This window comes from Callithrix jacchus, chromosome 10 (genome assembly GCF_049354715.1).
Source record: "Callithrix jacchus isolate 240 chromosome 10, calJac240_pri, whole genome shotgun sequence".
Taxonomy (NCBI): Eukaryota; Metazoa; Chordata; class Mammalia; order Primates; family Cebidae; genus Callithrix; species Callithrix jacchus.
In genome coordinates, this window is record NC_133511.1 from 116,445,124 (window position 1) to 116,464,098 (window position 18,975).

The 18,975-nt window shown below is 45.0% G+C and overlaps 1 protein-coding gene across 2 annotated transcripts in view; it reads left to right on the forward strand.

The window, feature by feature from the left end:
• The window catches only part of DTX4 (deltex E3 ubiquitin ligase 4), a 38,527-nt gene that overhangs the window by 15,608 nt on the left and 3,944 nt on the right, over positions 1 to 18,975 (forward strand). For both annotated transcript variants that reach the window (XM_078339322.1, XM_009008184.5), the window contains exons 3-8: positions 2,277 to 2,338; positions 2,687 to 2,848; positions 4,625 to 4,686; positions 5,940 to 6,092; positions 9,048 to 9,209; positions 13,793 to 13,882. In XM_078339322.1, the coding sequence (XP_078195448.1) occupies positions 2,277 to 2,338; positions 2,687 to 2,848; positions 4,625 to 4,686; positions 5,940 to 6,092; positions 9,048 to 9,209; positions 13,793 to 13,882 (691 nt within the window). The remainder of the gene's footprint in view (positions 1 to 2,276; positions 2,339 to 2,686; positions 2,849 to 4,624; positions 4,687 to 5,939; positions 6,093 to 9,047; positions 9,210 to 13,792; positions 13,883 to 18,975) is intronic.

Genomic DNA, 18,975 nt, shown 5'->3' on the forward strand with positions numbered 1-18,975 from the left:
ATTGCCCTTCTTCACGCACACATTATAATTGCCAGCATGTACAGAGCTCACCTTCTCCCAAGAATGGCTCCAACTGCTCACAGCATATAAACCTGTCTAATCCTTCCAACATCCTGTGCAAGAGGTGTACTTATTAAGGTGATAAATTGTCAACCAATTTCCCTGGCATCTTCTAACCCAAGAACCTCACAGTTGTACAGATGAGGAAATGGAGGTTTAGAAAAGTTAACTACCTTAGTGAGGAGCTCCTGGCAGGGATGGAAACCTGATTTTCCTGACTTCCCGTCCACCCTACCATGCCTGGCCCTGGGGAGCAGATCACAGAGTCCAGAATCAAGTCCATTCTTCTTTTCTTGGCCCAGTGGCCCTTGTTTTATATTCAGCTTTCGCTTCCATCGTCCCATCCTGGTTTGATTTGTCCCAGGGACAATTTCAAAGAAAAGTGGCTTTGGGTGGCCCGGTGAGACACAAACATTCCCATTCCCACATCTGTTCTTTCACATCCATGTCCCAGCATTGGTGCACATGTCGTCATTCCTGGGAAGGCACAGAGGCCCAGGCAGGCTCAAAGTAGCTTGGAGCTGGGGAAGCACCTCCCTTACAGGCATGAGGGGCAGAGACAGACCCCACTGCTGGCATGGAGGTCCCGTTACAGCTTCCCCATTCCTCGTGGTGGGTTTCTTCATGGCGCTATCCGAGTTTCTGGTCTGTGTCTGCAGTGTGGGATGTTACAAGGATTACATAAACACATGAGCGCGCCATAGTAAATGGGCTCTGGTGCGAGATTTTCTGGCTTAGCTGTGTAATCTTACCAGGTTTCCTTAACCTTTCTGTGCCTCCATGTAGTTGTCTTTAAAATGGGGTTAATAAATATACCTCTTGCAGAGGACGTTGGAAGTATTAGGTTTATATACTGAGACCAGTTGGAGCCACTCTTGGGAAGAAGTGAGCTCTGTGCATGTTGGCAATTATAACATATGGGTGAAGAAGGGACACGAGCTGTGTGTTCACTGCTGACCCCCAACATCAGGAATAGCAAACAACACAAAATAGGGCTCAATAAACAGTTTTTGGATGGATAATTCCATCAATAAATATTCTTTTTTTCTTCCTCCTGCTTTCCCAGCACCATCCTACCCCCATAGCACAGCTGCTGGCTTCGCAGGCTATCTACATCCTGGAGTCATCTGTGACCGGGTTAGCCTCTCCAAGCCCAGCTGCAGGAGCGTGGGTGGCAGAGGGGATGGCGCAAGACCCAGCCCCGTGTGTCCCATATTTTCCAAGTCAGCGCTGTGGGAGGGCTGTGCCTTTCCCAAGCAGCTGTGCCATCTCCTCTTCAGCCTGGCTGGAGTTGCTGGGGAGAAGGACAGAAAGGGGAGAAGGCTTTGCCTAATATTTATATATGTCTCGGGGAAAAGGGGAAGTGACAGCTGTTCCAGCATTGGTTCCAAATGTTGGGCTGGGGATTGCTACATCTGCATTCTCTCGGGAGCTTTGGGAAATGCAGCTTCTTGTGCTCCGCAGGTGGAGATTCTGGTCTAGATCTGGGACTCCGCCCTTCTAAAAGCATCTTAGGAGACTCTTTCGTATAACCTGGTTTGAACTTGCTTCTTTATTTTTTCATTTCTTCAATAAATATCAATTGAATGCTTACTAGTGCCTGGCTCTGAACAAAACAGAGAAAGATATTTGCCTCTGTAGAGCCTAGATTCTAGAAGGGGACATAATAAGCAACAATTTCTTTTAAAGGATCCTAAGTAGAGCAGGAGTCCTGGCGTGGGATGGAGGGGAGGATGGCGAAACTAAATCTGATGGTCTCAGGAACCTCACCCGGTAGGTCTGAGTGAAGCCAGGACTGAAGGAGTTGTAGGAGGAAGCTAAGCAGTTGTCTGTTGGAAGAGCATTTCAGGTACAGGGAACAGCATATGCAAAGGCTCTGAGGCAGGAGTGCACCTGGCATGTAGGAGGAGCAGCAAGAGCTGAACAGAGAGCTGAGTGATACGAGAGGAGGCAGGGGGGACAAGGGAACCTCGGTGGCAGTGTAGGCTGATCCAGGCTGTGTAGGTCTTGCTAGAACTTTAACTTTGACTCCGAGTGAACTGAAGAATCATAATTCTGAGGTTCTGGGTGGCAGAGTGACATGGCCTGACTTAGGTTTTGAAGATGTCACCTCCTGCTGGCTGCTGTGTTAAGCACTTACTGCATTTTGTTAGAATTAAATACTAGTTTTGTTCCACGTGTCAAATGACATTGTATCTGCTTTTTTCCTTCCACAGGGTCCCCACAGTCCCAGTGAAGAACCTAAATGGCTCCAGTCCTGTCAACCCTGCCTTGGCAGGTAAGAGAAACCCCAGGATGCTCTGGGTTAAGGTAGAGAAATCCGGTCGTGAGCATTTGTGGGGAATAAAAGGAGAGAATCAGATATTAATGAAAGCAAATGGTGCTTTCAGGAATTGCATGGGAAGGCTGTGCAGAGTTTGGAAGAGAACTGATTACTAAAAGCAAAGCATGCAATTGAAAATAAGTGAATGAATAGCTTTCTGGGGGAAAGTACGGGGTAGAGAATCCAGGAATTCTGAGAACTTTCTGCTGGAAAGGAGGAGAGTAGGTTAATGGAGAAAGGAATTTGGGGAGTGTTGAGAGCTGAGTCTCCAGTCCTTCCTCACCCATGCCCTGCCCCTTCCAGGAATCACTGGGATCCTCATGAGTGCAGCGGGGCTGCCTGTGTGTCTCACCAGGCCACCAAAGCTGGTCCTACACCCACCCCCCGTCAGCAAGAGTGAAATAAAATCCATCCCAGGGGTTTCCAACACAAGCCGCAAGACCACCAAAAAACAAGCCAAGAAAGGTACTAGCCTTTTGTCTTATGGGGTACTTGGCTCCCAGCCCTGACTCTGCCTCCACCTCCAAGGGTCATAGCCACAGCTTAACCCTCTGTGCCTCAATTTCTGCTTCTTCTAAGTGGGCCTAACCAGTAAATGTTGACGATTGTACAAAAGCTGATGGTATATGGATCAGATGGAAACACCTTGAGAAATAAAAATATTCAGTGCAAAAGTATAGAAACCTGAAAATATAAGATGTGGTACAAAGAAAATATGTTAGAAGAGAAAGATGACTTTGACATTGGAACCAAAACATACTGGGTTCAAATCATACCTTTGTTTCTTGCAAGTTGTGTGGCCGCACGCAGCCCCTATTTTCTAATCTTTATAATGAAGTAAAAATGGTCACAACTGGTATCCAGGAGGGATATCCTGGAAGGCATCAATGACAGGAAGCAGTCACTAACTAACCTGTATCCCCCTAGAACCTACAGATGCTCTGGCCACTCGAATCCTCCTTTAGGAACCCCCTCCTCCCTGCACGAAATCCAGCAAGTAAGGGGTAAGGGGTCAATATCTGTATCTTTCTAGCACTGCGGGACCCCAGCTTAGCTCTGTGGGTCTTTCTGGTCCCTGGCATTGGTTGTTAAATTTGACCCATCTCTCTAAGCCCCAACCTTGCAACCTTGTGACACTGGATCATGTGTGTGTTGCACTTAGTCCAGGGCCTGGCAAGGAATAGGCTGTTAATTACTAGAAGCTTAATTCTTACAAGAGAAGCAGGGCAACAGGAGGAAAGGGCCCACATTGAAGCTTCTGGCTGTTGCATGATCCACTTCCTCAAACCCTTGTCCCACTTTCCAGTCTATCAAGATTTCCCTGCTTAAATGAACTCAATTGCCTTGCTCATAGTCTTATCAGAAATAACAGCATTTTACACTTTCCCACTCTTCCTGTTATTATGAATAGTGCATATCAGGCCCTTATCTGGCAGAGAGCTAAAGGGCAGTACATCCATTTGCTCATTCAGTTGTCCAAGCAACCCTTTGAGGTAGGTGCTATTGCTCATCCTCATTTCATAGGTGAGGAAACAGAAGCTTAGAGAAATTAAAGGGAGTGGCCCAAGGTGGCACTGAACATTTTTCAGACAGTATCATCCTACCCTCTACCTTCAGGTTGGGCTGTCTTTTACAAGTCCAGTCCCCCCCAGAATACCTAAATCATTGCAGCCCATCAGGGTGCTTCCCAGAGGATCACCCTCCCCCTGCAGCCGGGCTGTGCCTGCTGGCAGTGACAGTGCCATCTGCAGCCAGGAAAGACTGTTCTGGAGCCGTGGATGATAACTTCCTTGTTTCCCATAGAAATAATCTCACTTTGACACCACATTATAAATTGAGACTATACTTAGCAAGCTGTAAAATGAAGGCAGTAAGACTGCCTGATGTTTATTTAACCTGCAACAGTTTACAAAATGCTTTCATTTCTGTTATCGAATCATTTGATTGCAAGGAAGAGAAACCCACCCAACTCATCTCATTTAAAATGTGGGTCTGCTGAAAATAGGCAGAGAGATGTCAGAAAAGGGACTGCAGGAAGTAAAACCTCCTCGTCAAACCATCTCATTGCTTTTCTACAATCCATACTCGCTTCCACCTTCTTAACTTCAATTGCAGAAGGAATTCCTCCCCCTTTTGCTTTTGACTTACCTTATAACTTCCCCATCTGCCATGCCTAATGCGGCAAGCTGTTTGATCTCTTACCTCTGCCTTGGTGGCCCACTGAACCTCCTGTCTCTACAGGTAAAACCCCAGAGGAAGTGCTAAAAAAATATCTGCAGAAAGTCCGGCACCCACCAGATGAGGTGAGTTCAGGGTTAAGAGAGCGGGATTCACCTTCTCCATCACCCACAAGCATTCCCTCTGCCATTGTCAGTTTCTACGGGATATGGCAGGGGCTGCTTTCCAGCTCTGATGGATTCAGGACTGGTCAGAGCTGACTCTGAGGCTCCAAGGTCCATGGTCTAGAGCTGCAGCTGCACCTCTCCTGCCTCCCCCTTCAGCATAGCACTGGTTAATTTTAAGCTATCTTAGCATGGCAGTCTCAGTTTAAGAAAAACATTATGGGCCAGGCACAGTGGCTCATGCCTGTAATCATCCCAGCACTTTGGGAGGCTGAGGCAGACAGATCACCAGAGATCAGGAGTTCGAGACCAGCGTGGACAACATGGTAAAACTCTGTCTCTAATGAAAATACAAAAATTAGCTGGGTGTGGTGGCAGGTGCCTATAATCCCCGCTACTTGGCAGGCTGAGGCAGGAGAATCGCTTGAGCCTAGAAGGCAAAGGTTGCAGTGAGCCAAGACTGTTCCATTGCTCTCCAGCCTGGGCAACAGAGCGAGACTCCTTATCAAAAAAAAAAAAAAAGAAAAAGAAAAAAGGAAAACAGTGAAAAGCTGCAAGAACTCACCTTAAAATGGGTTTGTAACAGAACAGTGGTTCTCAACCAGAGGCAGTTTGGTCCCTGAGGGAACATTTGGCCATGTTCAGAGACATTTTTGGTTGTCATGATTCATGGGAGAGATGTCACCGGCCTCTTGTGAGTAGAGCAGCGGCCAGAGATGGCACTAACCACCCTACAATGCCCAGGACAGTCCTCAGAGCAAAGAATTATCCTGCCCAAAATGTAAATAGTTCTGAGGTTTAGAAACTTCGTGGGACACTTATTTAAACAGCGGTCTCTCTGGTACAATTAAAATGCAATTCCTTTACATTCCTTTACAAGTTCACCTTAAGTAAAGCTTGTCGGTGGGTCTGTCGACAGCATTTGTTTCCTCCACCAGCCATTGGAGGACAAAACAGGACAGTGCATTGTCACAGCCCTCAAGATTGTGATAATTTAGGTGATGAGTTCAAGTTCATCAGCACCAGGAATTATTTCAGGATGTTGTGTAAAGTAAGACAAAATGATATTTCGATTCCAGAAGGCATATGCACCCTGATTTGTGGGCTTTTTAGAAGAGAAGTAGTAACAGCTCATCTGACTTCTGAGATCGTGTGGGAATGTCCCAGGCTGGGTAAGAGCTGACAGCCTGTCTGCTGTGTCTCCCCCTACCCAGGACTGCACCATCTGTATGGAACGCCTCACAGCCCCCTCAGGCTACAAGGGCCCGCAGCCTATGGTCAAGCCCGACCTAGTGGGGAAGCTGTCCAGGTGCGGCCACATCTACCACATTCATTGCTTGGTCGCCATGTACAACAATGGGAACAAGGTCAGTGCCAACGTCTGGAGCTCCTGCCACCCTTCACAATGGGCTATGGAGTAGCAAGATCGTGAAGGCCCTACGGGGCCCTTGCCCAAGTGATCTGGGGAGTCCTATAGGTACCTCTAGGCAAGAGTGATGATCTTGGCTATTCTCAGCAGGATCAGTTCTTCACTCAATTACGGTGCTGGTAAAACCCGTCTTCACCTTCCCTTTTGGGCTGTGCTATCTAATTCTCAATCTCTGGTGTCAGGTCTAAGAGTGGGGTGGGTTTTTGTCCATGGGGATTCTGAGGGGAGTGGCCCATTGTTGCGGCTCATTGCTAGGTGAAGTGTGTCCCCTTCAGTGAGAGAGAAGGAAGTTCTTCTCACAGCGCTAGACCCATGGTGAGTATTCATTCACAGCATTGTAAATGGGTTTTCCAATCACTTTTTCTTCTCCAGGGATAGTGATTTTCAACTATAATTTTCTTTGGACAATTTCAAAACACCCTTGACTGGCCTTTCAAAGATATTAAAGACTGTTGCCAAAGTACACCTGGTAATCCCTGCCCTAGAATCCACTGTTGGAAGAGGGGAAGGCTGTTTGGGATGCTTGTCTATTATCTGACAATGTGGTGATATCCCCTCATTAAAGCCGGTTCTTTGGAATCTGGAAGTCTCCACAGGTGGCAATTATCTCCTTACAATGTCTGAGCATTTCCTACGTCATTGACTCATGCTCTTTCCTGTACCTGAGGTAACTTTCACTCTCCATTTCCATGAATTTGAATACTACTTATTTCCCCAGGCTAAGCTTGGATTACCTTAGAGTCTGAGATATAACTGAGAGCTCCAAGCTTGCTCTTGAGAGCAAGAATTATGTCTGGATTTCAGGGTCTGCTCTGTTTGTCTCTTACTGTGGAAAAGAAGGAGAGGCAAGAGAGGTGGGAGACCTGAGCTTGAATCCTGGCTTATTAGCTGAATGACCTTGAGCAAGGTTTTCTAATCTCTTTGAGATTTTACTTTCCATCTGGAAAATGGAGATGAAAACCCTACCTGCTTTATGGGGTGTTAGGCTATTATTATTCAAATTGATGTGTCCTTTGTAGTAAAGGCTATGATTTTTTTCCTTCATCTTCATGTAGCCTATTTGATTGAAGTTCCCAAAGTACTTTCTTGTTGTCCTTGAGAGACAAGCTCATAGCGGTGGTCAGTCACTGATGGGGGATGCAGATCTGGATCACTTGCTCACTTTCCCAACCCTGGGCTAAAAGCTTTCATTGGCATCTTGCATTTCAAGACGTGATTTTGGGCTTAAAGGGGTTTCTTAGCACATTTGTTCCCTATTTGATGTCTATAACCAAGAAGAGTATGGTAACCCTGCTTTTATTTCTGTGGGGCTTTCAAAAATGTTTCTCAAGACTCTATGCTTTATTCTCTTTTGCATGAATACTTTGAAGCATGTGTTTTAATTTTATCAAACACATGAGATAAAACACAAAAGGGCCCAGGAAGAAGGGAGTGATTCGCCCTAGGTCATGAAGCAAGTCAAGGCTAAAGCAGAGAGCGGGAGCATGGTTTCCAAGAATAGTCGCCTGAATACGAGCTATTGCTTTAAGTGAGTAGACTGGAGAAGTCCCTAAATAGCTCAGCAGAGGATTCCTGTCTTCCTGAGGAGATGGGGTTGTCCTGGCCAGCTTTCATCCCAGCTGCACGGCAGCACATTTCACACACAGCACTCTCAGCCCATGCGCCTTCCTTCTCTTCACCTCTCCTTTCTGGTAGCCTGGGAATAGGATTTGGTGCCCAGGTCCTCCTCCAGGCAGCACCTCACCAGGCCCTGCAGTGAAACCATAACCCTGTCCATCCCTGCATCCAGAACTGCCTCTTCTCACTAACGGAGCCACTGAGTTGCAGTGCAAAGTGGGAGGTTTAAACAGACCTCACACCCTGACAAGCAGCAAGTCCTTTAATCTTGCTGTGTCTCAATTCCCCTCTCTATAAAAAGGGGCTAATAATTTCTTCCAGGCCAGTGTCAGAAGCTGTGGCCTAAATGAAATCAGAAATGTTAAACTCTCTTTATAGAATGATTTAAAGCACTATAATGAATGGCATCATTCTTTCTTCTAGGTGTCTGTGCAGACGTTACACTCTATCCTTCTAAGCAAAATTCATAGCTATTCGTCAAGGACCATTTTCTTAAAGTTATCCTCATTTACTCTAGCTCTTAGTGGCCGATTTCTTTTTTCAGAGCGGTAGTTTCCAAATCTGTATAAGCATCAGTCTTTCCACAGAAATTATAAGAATGCTAATAACATTTAGATACACCACAAGCTAAAAGCTTCCTATGGATTATCTCATTTAATTCTCCCAACAACCCAATGAGACAGATATTTTTTATCTTTCTTCTATAAGGGAAACTGAGACTCACAGAAGTTAATTAATTTGTCCAAGGTCACCCAGCAGGCAGATGGCAGAGTTAAGAATTACGTCTAGGCAGTTTGATTTTCGCATTTGTGGTCTGAACCACTACACTCTGCAGCTTCCCAGTTCTGATTCAGTGGACCTGATGGGGCCAGGCTTAACAAGCTCTGTGGGCGATTCTGATGCGCAGGAACTGGGCAGTTGCTGCTCTCCTGGTCTTGCTGTCTGTTCCATCCATTTGGTACTGAGTGGCTGAATAATGACTTCCTTTGTATGCTCCCCTCAGTGTATGCTCCTGCCCTAGTGATATGGTCCCCTCCTCAGGGACAGGGGCTTCTCTTACATATCCCTCAGCTTGAGGCATGGTACCAGTTGTGGAATTTACCTCCTGTTACTTTGGAGAAAGCAGAAATAGCCTAGGTGACTGGGCTGGAAGGGAAAAACTAAGATCTATCACTCATCATGGTGCACCTTTATCTCTGGTACCTTTTGGGACTCGGTGAAGAAGTTATTACCAGTACTGTTTCTCGATCTGGCTCTTCTGGCTTTGGCCTCTCAGGATGGGAGTTTGCAGTGTCCAACCTGCAAGACCATTTACGGGGTGAAGACAGGCACCCAGCCTCCGGGGAAGATGGAGTACCACCTCATCCCCCACTCCTTGCCTGGCCACCCGGACTGCAAAACCATCCGGATCATCTACAGCATCCCCCCTGGCATTCAGGTGAGCCTTTCTCTTAGGTGGGCCTTTCTCTCAGCCCTTGGTTTTTATTGTTTTAGGTGTTTGTAGGTAAAATGTTACACATGAAGAGTCTCCTTCCCACACTTGTCCCCCATCTACCCAGCCTCACCCACTGACACCACGTCCCCCAACTTCACCACCACTGTTCTGACTTTCCTATGGATCCTTCCAGGATTCTTTGTGCACATGCAACAGAGAACTGCATCCACCCCTCCCATTTTTTTCACAAACAGTGACATTTAGGCACATTGTTCAGCACCCTGCATTTTTCAATTAACAATATAGTCTATAGATCTCTCGACATCACTATAGAGAGAGCTTCCTCGTTCTTGTGTCTGTGTAATCATCCATTGTATAAATGTACCACTATTTGCATTCAGCAGTCTCCATTTGATGGGCATATGGATTGTTGCCAATCTTTGTCTACAAGAAATAGTGCTGGAATGAATCACCTTGTACACATGTGAATGTATCTGTAGAATAATTTTCCAAAAGTGGAAATTTTCAAATGGTATTTGCGTTTGTAATTTGATAGCTATACTTGACTTTGATTTTGAAGGGCATTTCTTTCCTCTTTTGATTCTTTGAAAGTCCTGAAGAACAAATTTGAACACTATTCCTGACTAAATACAAATGTGGCACCTTCCTTCACACAATGAAGCTTTTTCTGAGTGTTCTAGGGCATTGACCATATGCATTTCTTTAGCAAATATGAATTCTTCTAGCCTCTTTTCCTTCCTCCTAGTTTTCTTCTTCTATTTTGTCTTTATTTAACAAATATATGAGTGTGGATTATGGTCCAGACATGTTCTAGGTGTTGGAGAAGCAATGAGCAAAATAGACACAGGCCTTGCTCCCTGAAGTCCTTATTCTAGTGGGACCAGGAAGGCCATAAAGGAAACAAAGGAATAAACAAGGTACTTCCAGATAGTGATGACTGGTGTGGAGGAAATAAAACAGGAAGTTGTGGTAGCCTGTAAAAAGCAGTGAATAAATCATGGTTCTTCCTGGAGGGACTTACTAACCAGTCAGGGGAAGATAAATGTATATTGCTAACAAAACCTTTGAGATGCAGTGCAGGCAAAGTGAGACAATAAGGCCTTCAAAGTCCGATGGACCTGGGTTTCACTTCCTGGCTGAGTCTTTATTAGCCGGTACCTTCAGCCCAAGAGTCCCCAACCCCCAGGCCACCGAAGGGGCCACACAGCAGGAGGTGAGTGGTGGGCCAGCTAGTAATACCACCTGAGCTCTGCCTTCTTCCAGGTAAGTGGGGCATTAAATTCTCATAGGAGCACAAACTCTATTGTGAACTGTGCATGCGAGAGATCTAGGCACGCTCCTTGTGAGAATCTAATGCCTGATGATCTGTCACTGTCTCCCATCACCCCCAGATGGGACCATCTAGTTGCAGGAAAACAAGCTCAGGGCTCCCACTGATCTTCATTAAGAATAATTGTTTTAAGCTAGGTGTGGTGGCTCACGCCTGTAATTCCAGCACTTTGGGAGCCAAGGCAGGTGAATCACGGGGTCAGGAGATCAAGACCAGCCTGACCAACATGATGAGACCCGGTCTCTACTAAAAATACAAAAAAATTAGCCAAGAGTGGTGGTGCGCTTGTAGTCCCAGCTACTTGGGAGGCTGAGGCAGGAGAATCGCTTGAGCCTGGGAGGTGGAGGTTGCAATGAGCCAAGATTGCACCACTGCACTTCAGCCTGGGTGAAAGAATGAGACTCTGTCTCAAAAAATAATAATAATTATTATTTTATTATATATTACAATGTAATAATAAAAAGAAAGGGCACAATAAATGTAATGCTCTTGCATCATCCCAAAACCATCCCCCACTACCCTGGTTCATGGAAAAGTTGTCTTCACAAAACCAGTCCCTGGTGCCAAAGTGGTTGGAGACAGCTGTTTTAGGCAACAGTCCCTTGACATTTCTGAGCTTGGCTTCTTCACCTAAGCAGCCAGGAGCCCAAATGGCAGAGGTTTGGTGAGGATGGAAGATAACATTTTCCTATGCGTAGTAAAGGAAGGGCACAGTACCAAGGTGCTCAATACCTGGTTGTCAACATTATTTGAAGTCCTGCTTGTCATGGGAAGGAGGGGGGCTTATGTCTGTCTGTCTGTCTGTCTGGGAAGGTCAGAGGGGACTTTGAAGTACAGGGAATTCTCTAGTCGAGTCTAGAAAGACATGAAGAAATGGAAGAGAACATTTTTAGTGGGAGGAGGTAATAGAGTTGTAGAGGAAACATTTGCGTATTGAAGGGCAAGAAGGAATGGTTTAATTTGGGGCTCAAGACTTGCAAGGAAGTAGAGGGAGGGAGCATGAAGGAGGTGGAGGGAGAAGACTAGGCTGTGAGGGAGGTTGCAGCCAGATCACAGAAGTCCTTGAATACCAGGGCGGGGGCCATGGATTTTACTCATCAGTTACTGAGTGTGAGGTTAAGAATATGGACCATTGTGTGATTTGAATTATGCTCTAGGAAGGCTAGTCAGGCAAAAGAGTGGGGGATGGCCAGAGGGAAGAAGACCAATTAAAAGACCACTGCCATGGTCCAGGCCCTAGGAATGGGGCCTGAACAAGGGAAGGCCAGGAAAAGGAAGAGAGGGATGTGGTTGGATATGGGGTCAGATGAGACTTCTGGAGTGTCTCAGAGGCAGTCAGTCAAGGTGATAGGGCCATGAATGAAAAAACAGAACTTAGGAGAAGCAGCTGATGGTCTGGTGAGCAGTAGAACAGACCAAAGCATGCAAAGACAAGGGTGGGGCTACCATTTCCTCCAGGATTAAAGAGCGGAGAGTCTACACTAGGGGATAGAGGTGGTGCATGCTGCCTTAATGGGTGCCCCTGTGGCTCTTCCTGAAAAACCCAAGCTCGTATCACAGGAAATGTAGGTCTCCACAGTTAGGATATGCATTCATCCCTGAGTGTAAGTTGCAGGATACTCAGTGCCATGTTACTCAAGTTTCCAGGGACCACACAGGCATGGGCTTCTGTGAAGAGTTGAGACCTTCAAGCTCTGCATTCACTGCAGAGAACCATTCCCTTGGGGAGAAACTCTGGGCTGGGCTGAGGCAGAGTCGTGACTGCTCCACTTAGCAACGAGCTGGGAGGGTACAGCCATGTTGGGTTAGTGCCAGGCAGGCATCCGAGTTGGCCACACAAGCGGCAGTCCCAGGCAGATCAGGAGCAGTCAGAGCCATGGTTAGAATTGGCCTTTCAGTCAGGCAGCTTGGTTTAGAAACAGTCGCAGCAATGGGAAGGTTGTAAATTTGCAGTGATTTCCTGTGAATGTGAAATTCATAACTGTTGGATTCTGCATCTCCGAGAAGGCGTTGTTGCTTCTTTCAGCTCGAATGGCCTCTCCCTTCTGAGAGACCCCACCGCATTTACCGTGCCAGACCACACGTGATCGTGAATCATGTTAGCTATTTTAAAAAATGGAAAACCACAGAATTTCTTATCATTTTGGAACCATGGTCCATAATAAGAGAAAAAGAAAAATCTGTTTTTTTCTTACAGTTTTCTCATTCATTTGTTCTTCCACACTCATTCATTTAATCAGCCAGGACATATTTGCTGATCATCTACATGAGAGCTTGTGCCAAGAGCTGTATGCAATTATCAATATTATACTGGTTGAATCTAGAAAGGGTCTTTTAAGAGGGTTCCAGTCCTGAGGGGGTCAGGGATGCTCAGAAATTAGAGACAAACCTTTGTATGGAGAAGAGGGGATATGGTCATTGTTACCAGGAGAAAATTTGTCACTTTTCATGAGCTTCTCAAAGACACCTGTGCACCCATTCTGGGCACTGGTTAGGAAGCCTGATCTCACTCAACTGTGCTTCAGTTTTTTCTCACCCGGCCAGAGCCTCCCTACTTAATAGGGTATTGTGTGGCAATAGTTGAAATGCTGTTAGAAGATTGTTAGTCTTGACTGTCCCAATTCCTATTGTTTTAAAAAAGAAAATAAAAACCCATGAGGACGAAGGAGAAAATCCACAAGAATCACTCAGAAAATTCTGATGGCATGGCTTATAGCTTGGAGGCACTTTCTTTATTCTGAGTAGTTAAAAATCTAGAGTGCGCGTCGGGAAACCCAGGCTTCAATTTTAGCAAAGCCATAATATTACAGAAGCCACTTATCTTCCCTGCACTGCAGCCTTTTTCTCCTGTAACACAGTAGATGACGAAGATGATGGACAATGAGTTTAACATTTACTGAGCTCTTACTACCATCAGGCACCGCTCACTTAACGCTTATAACAACCCCGTGAGGGAAGGACTCTGCGTCATTCCTCTTAAAGAGATGGAGAACAAAAGCCCCAAGAGAGGCCTCCAGCTAATGCAGTGGGAGGTAGCGGCTCTGCATCTGAACCCGCGTCTAAGGTTGCAGAAATGTGTTAAATGAGCACTCACACTGCTTTTTGGGTCTATTCTCTGTTGAGGTTCTAGGGGCATTATTATTGTCATCATTATTGAAATTAGTCACAGCCTAACCCCCCTCTTATCAGAAATATTTTGAAAAATGCCATTTGCTTGCTTGCTTTCTGCTTTCAGGGACCAGAACACCCGAATCCTGGGAAGAGTTTCAGTGCCCGAGGCTTCCCACGACACTGTTACCTTCCAGACAGCGAGAAAGGGAGAAAAGTAAGTCTGGGGATTTCCACATAGAACTAGGTTTTAGAATAGATCCGGACAGTTGACTTCTATGTCAAGGTCCAAAGTTTTGCTTCTTACAATGCACAGACCAAAGAGAACTGTGTCTCTTTTAACTCTAGACGTACACAGTATCAAGATCAAATTTGAGTCAACCATAGGCAGGGGGTGGCTATGACTAGAATTTTTTTTTTTTTTGCAGTTGGGGTGGGAGTGGGACATTTAGTTTGTGTATTAGTCTGGTCTCACACTGCTAATAAAGACATAAATGAAACTGGGTAATTTATGAAGGAAAGAGGTTTAACTGACTCACAGTTCCACATGGCTGGGAAGTCCTCACAATCATGGCAGAAGATGAAAGGCAAGTCTTACATGGCGACAGTCAAGAGAGATTGAGAACCAAGTGAAAGGGGAAACCCATTATAAAACCATCATATCTTGTGACACTTATTCACCACCAAGAGAACAGTATGGGGGAAACCACCCCCATGATTCAGTTATCTCCCACTGAGTTCCTCTCACAGCACATGGGAATTATGGGAGCTACAATTCGAGATGAGGTTTTCGTGGGGACACAGCCAAACCATATCAGTTTGTTTGTTTCCTCTTTAGGATATTATTGGCAATAATTCATTTATTTTAAGATCCTGTGTCTAGAGCCCTACTGCTTAAAGGCTGGTCCTGGGATGAGCACCAGTAGCCCCACATAGGAGCTCGATAGAAATGCAGAACCAGAAACTACTTCATCTTAATGAGATGCATAGCTGATCTGACAACACATTAAAGCTTGGGAAACACTGGTCTGGGGCAGGGATCTTAATATGTAGATTATTTTCTTTTTATGCATTTTCATATTATTTGACTTTTTCCCTTTTGGAAAAAGTTTCTGCCCTTTTCTCAAAAGGACAGAGAAAACAATCATTGGGTTTCTGGATTCCTAGTGATTCATGATCAGGCTTCCGTGGTTCTATGAACTCTAAAATTAGAATTAAAAATTTATGTTTGTATTTATGTGGATGAGGCCAGAAAATCATTGGATTTTCAAAATCTTTCCTGATCTCAAAAGGAGGAGGAATCATTGATCTAAAGGGAGTGCTGCGGGGAATATCGGCCAAGATGTATTTTAGAGATACAGAGCTTCCTCTCCGAATTTCAGCAGCTTACTCCAACAAGTATTTATTTGTCATGTACTTTGCATGTCAGTAGCTATGGCTATGTTGTTGCTATGGGTCAGTGTCTTAGTCTGTTCTGGCTGCTGTAACACAGTGCTGTAGACAAGTGCCTTATAAACAACAGACACTTATTTCTCACAATTCTGGAGCCTGGGAAGTCCAAGATCAAGGCGCTGGCAGATTTGGTGTCTGGCTAGGACTTGTTTATATGAACCCATCCTGGTTCATAGATGGTGCCTTGTCACTGTGTCCCCACATGGGAGAGGGGCAAGGGGTTTCTCTGGGCCCTCTTTCATAAGGGCACTAATGTCATCCATTAGGGTTCTGCTGTTATGACCTAATCACCTCTCCAAGATCCCATCTTCTAATACTGTCACCTTCGGGGTGAGGATTCCAACATAGGAATTTGGTGAGGACTCATATTCTGACCATAGCAGCAGCTTCAGTCAGCTCTACATGTCTTCCTGTTCTAGAGGCCAGGTGAAAGGAGCAGCCCTTCTCTGCTCCATGCCCTTCCCATGGAAGGGGGCAGAGGACAAACAGAGAACCCAATTGGAAGCGTATCATCCCATTTAAAAGTTCCTGGTTGCTTGTTACTTTCACTCATCCTTCACCGGCCCCAACAAGTCCTAGGCAAGCCAGACAAGGGGTGGGACAGTGACCTGCCTACAGGGAGGCAGTTTGGGTTTCATGTCAAAGGGTATGGATCTGGTCTCTCCCTACAGGTGGGAAGCAGGTCTTTTGGAGGAAATAGAGAATCAACCACCTCAAGATGTGCCAGTGCAGTGTCTCCAGATTAAAAGTCAGGACGATTCTTGCTACTGCTGGCCTTGAAGGGCCAGCTTTCTGTGCTTGAGCCCTGGAGCTACATCCCAACTGTTGGCAAAATGTCTCCGGTGCAAAGTCTTGTAGTTAAAACTAGAATCCTGTTGTCAAGAGCTGCTTTTCTTCCAGGCCTCCCTCTTTATGTTGATGACATACTCAGCATCCCTGGTACCCAGATGGGCACACTAACCTTCCTGGACTCCTGTTCTTATCCATCGCATCCATTGAGCTCATTCCTCCCCACACACTCACTGCCTTCCAAACCACTAGAAGGGTTAGACCCCTCTTCTAACCCTGCCACCACCAACAGAGATAAGACTTCTTCATCTTGTATCTGCTACCAGATTAGGTATCTCAAAGAGTTTCTAGAATCAAGGTTTTTGTGTGTAAAAGAAATAAAACGAAGAAATAACAAAGTGCAGTCTTCTCACCTTGACATATAAAACCGACTGCAGTGTGGGTTAAACTTTCTCCTCACACTAATTTCCCATCCTTATCCTTCACATCTGCTGGTCCAGTACCCTAACCTTGGGCTTCATTGTACATTGAGATATGATTAGAGGATGGGCTTTGGAGCCAGACCAGCCTGGGTTCAAGTCCCATTTCTGCCATTTACTAGCTGTGGGAACTGGCATGAAACTTCTTGTCTTGAAGTCTCAGTTTCCTAATCTGTAAAATAGTGGTGATAATTTCCATCTGTATGGACAGGATGTTGGAAAAATGAAATGAAAATCTCTTTTTTAAAATGCATAGCATAGTGACAGCGACTGTAATTTATCCATGCCTTGAGTTTATATTTTACTATTCTACACATTCTTCTCTATTGACATACCTCAAATCCTTCCCTTCCCTTCCTTTACTACTCAGCTCAGAAGCAGCCTCCTCCATGAATTCTATACTGATTCCTATCTGAGAGTCAACAGAGTGTGATTCAGACCATGAGCTATGGAGTCAGGCAGTCCTGAAATCAATCCCCTAACCCCACCACCCCCAGCCACTTACTAGCTATGAGACTTTGGTCTTTATCTTTTGAGCAAGTCTTTATCTTTTGAGCCTCTGTTTCCTTGAGGGGGATAATGAGAGTACAGTTATCTGTCATTTAATGACAGGGGTATCATTATCATTAGCTTCATCATCATACAAACATCATTGAGTGTGCTTACACAAAACTAGATGGTATAGCCTATTACACGCCTAGGCAATATGGTATAGCCTATTGTTTCTAGACTACAAACTTGTACACCATGTTACTATACTGAATACTATAGGTAGTTGTATGATGGTAAGTATTTGTGAATCTATACATATCTGAACATTGAGAAGGTATAGTAAAAATACAGTAAAAAAGATAAAATTGGGAGGCCGAGTTGGGTGGATCACAAGGTCAAGAGATCGAGACCATCCCGGTCAACATGGTGAAACCCCGTCTCTACTAAAAATACAAAAAATTAGCCGGACATGGTGGCGCGTGCCTGTAATCCCAGCTACTCAGGAGGCTGAGGCAGGAGAATTGCCTGAACCCAGGAGGCAGAGGTTGTGGTGAGCCGAGATTGCGCCGTTGCACTCTAGCCTGGGTAACAAGAGCGAAACTCCGTCTCAAAAAAAAAAAAAAGATAAAAGTGGGCTGGGCGTGGTGACTCACGCCTATAATCTCAGCACTTTGGGAGGCCGAGGCGGGTGGATCACGAGGTCAAGAGATCGAGACCATCCTGGTCAACAAGGTGAAACCACGTCTCTACTAAAAATACAAAAATTAGCTGAGCATGGTGGTGCACGCCTGTAGTCCCAGCTACTCGGGAGGCTGAGGCAGGAGAATTGCTTGATCCCAGAAGGCAGAGATTGCGGTGAGCCGAGATTGCGCCATTGCACTCCAGTCTGGGTAACAAGAGCGAAACTCCGCCTCAAAAAAAAAAAAAAAAAAGATAAAAGTGGTATATCTGTGTAGGGCACTTACCATGAATGGTACTTGCAGGACCGGAAGTCATTTTGGGGGAATCAGTGAGTGGGTGTGAAGGCCTCGGACATTGCCCTACACTACTAAAGACTTTGTGAGCACTGTACACTGAATTTACATAAAACTGCTTTTCTTTCTTCAATAATAAACTAACCTTATTGTGACTTCCCCATTTATAAACCTTTTAATTCTTTTAACTTTTGACTTGTTTGTAACAACACAGCTTAAAACAGAAACATATGTTCAGCTGTAGAAAAATATTTTCTTTAATCCTTGTTCTATAACCTTTTTTATTTTTAAAACCTTAATTTTTTTTTTTACTTCTGAAACTTTTTATTTAAAATGAACACGTGAATGTATGTATACATTAGCCTTGACCTACTCCGGGCAGAATCATGAGCATCACTGTCTTTCACCTCCAAACCTTATCTCGCTGGAAGGCCTTGGGGGCAATAACAGGAATGGAGCTGTCATCTCTTATGATAACGATGCCGTCTTCTAGAATGCCTCCTGAAGAACCTGCCTGAGGCTGTTTTACAGTTAACCTTTTCTCAGTAAGCAGGCATGCACTCTACAATAATGATTAAAAGTACAGTAGAGTAAGTAGTAGAGCAATAGGAATTTCTCAGCTCTATTGTAATCTAATGAGATCACCATCGCATGTGTGTTCAGTCATTGACCCAAACGGCGCTATGTGGCACATGGCCATACCTATATCATCTTATTACTGTAACGATTACATGTCTCATTGCCCAGCACTTAGAAAGTACACACTCAGGAAATAGCAGCTCATATTTCTAATGTCTGCTTTTGTTATTACCAATACTATGATGGTTTCCTCTCCTCCAGCCCATACCATGTTTATAGTAGTTCAGTTTTGAACCCAACACATTTTTATTGGATGCTTTTTCTTCATGCTGGACACTACTTTGACCAAGGCCTGGAACAGGGCATTAGGCATTAGTCTTGCTCAACAAACATTTAAAAAATTTAACTGATTTAGAACATTCTGCAGGCCCCAAAACTTTCTTTGAGCCTCAGTTTTCTCACCTACAGAAAATCAAAGTGCTCCAAGATGTCACTAGAGAAATATTGCACAGCATCAGCTTTGGATAAATTAATACTACATTGAG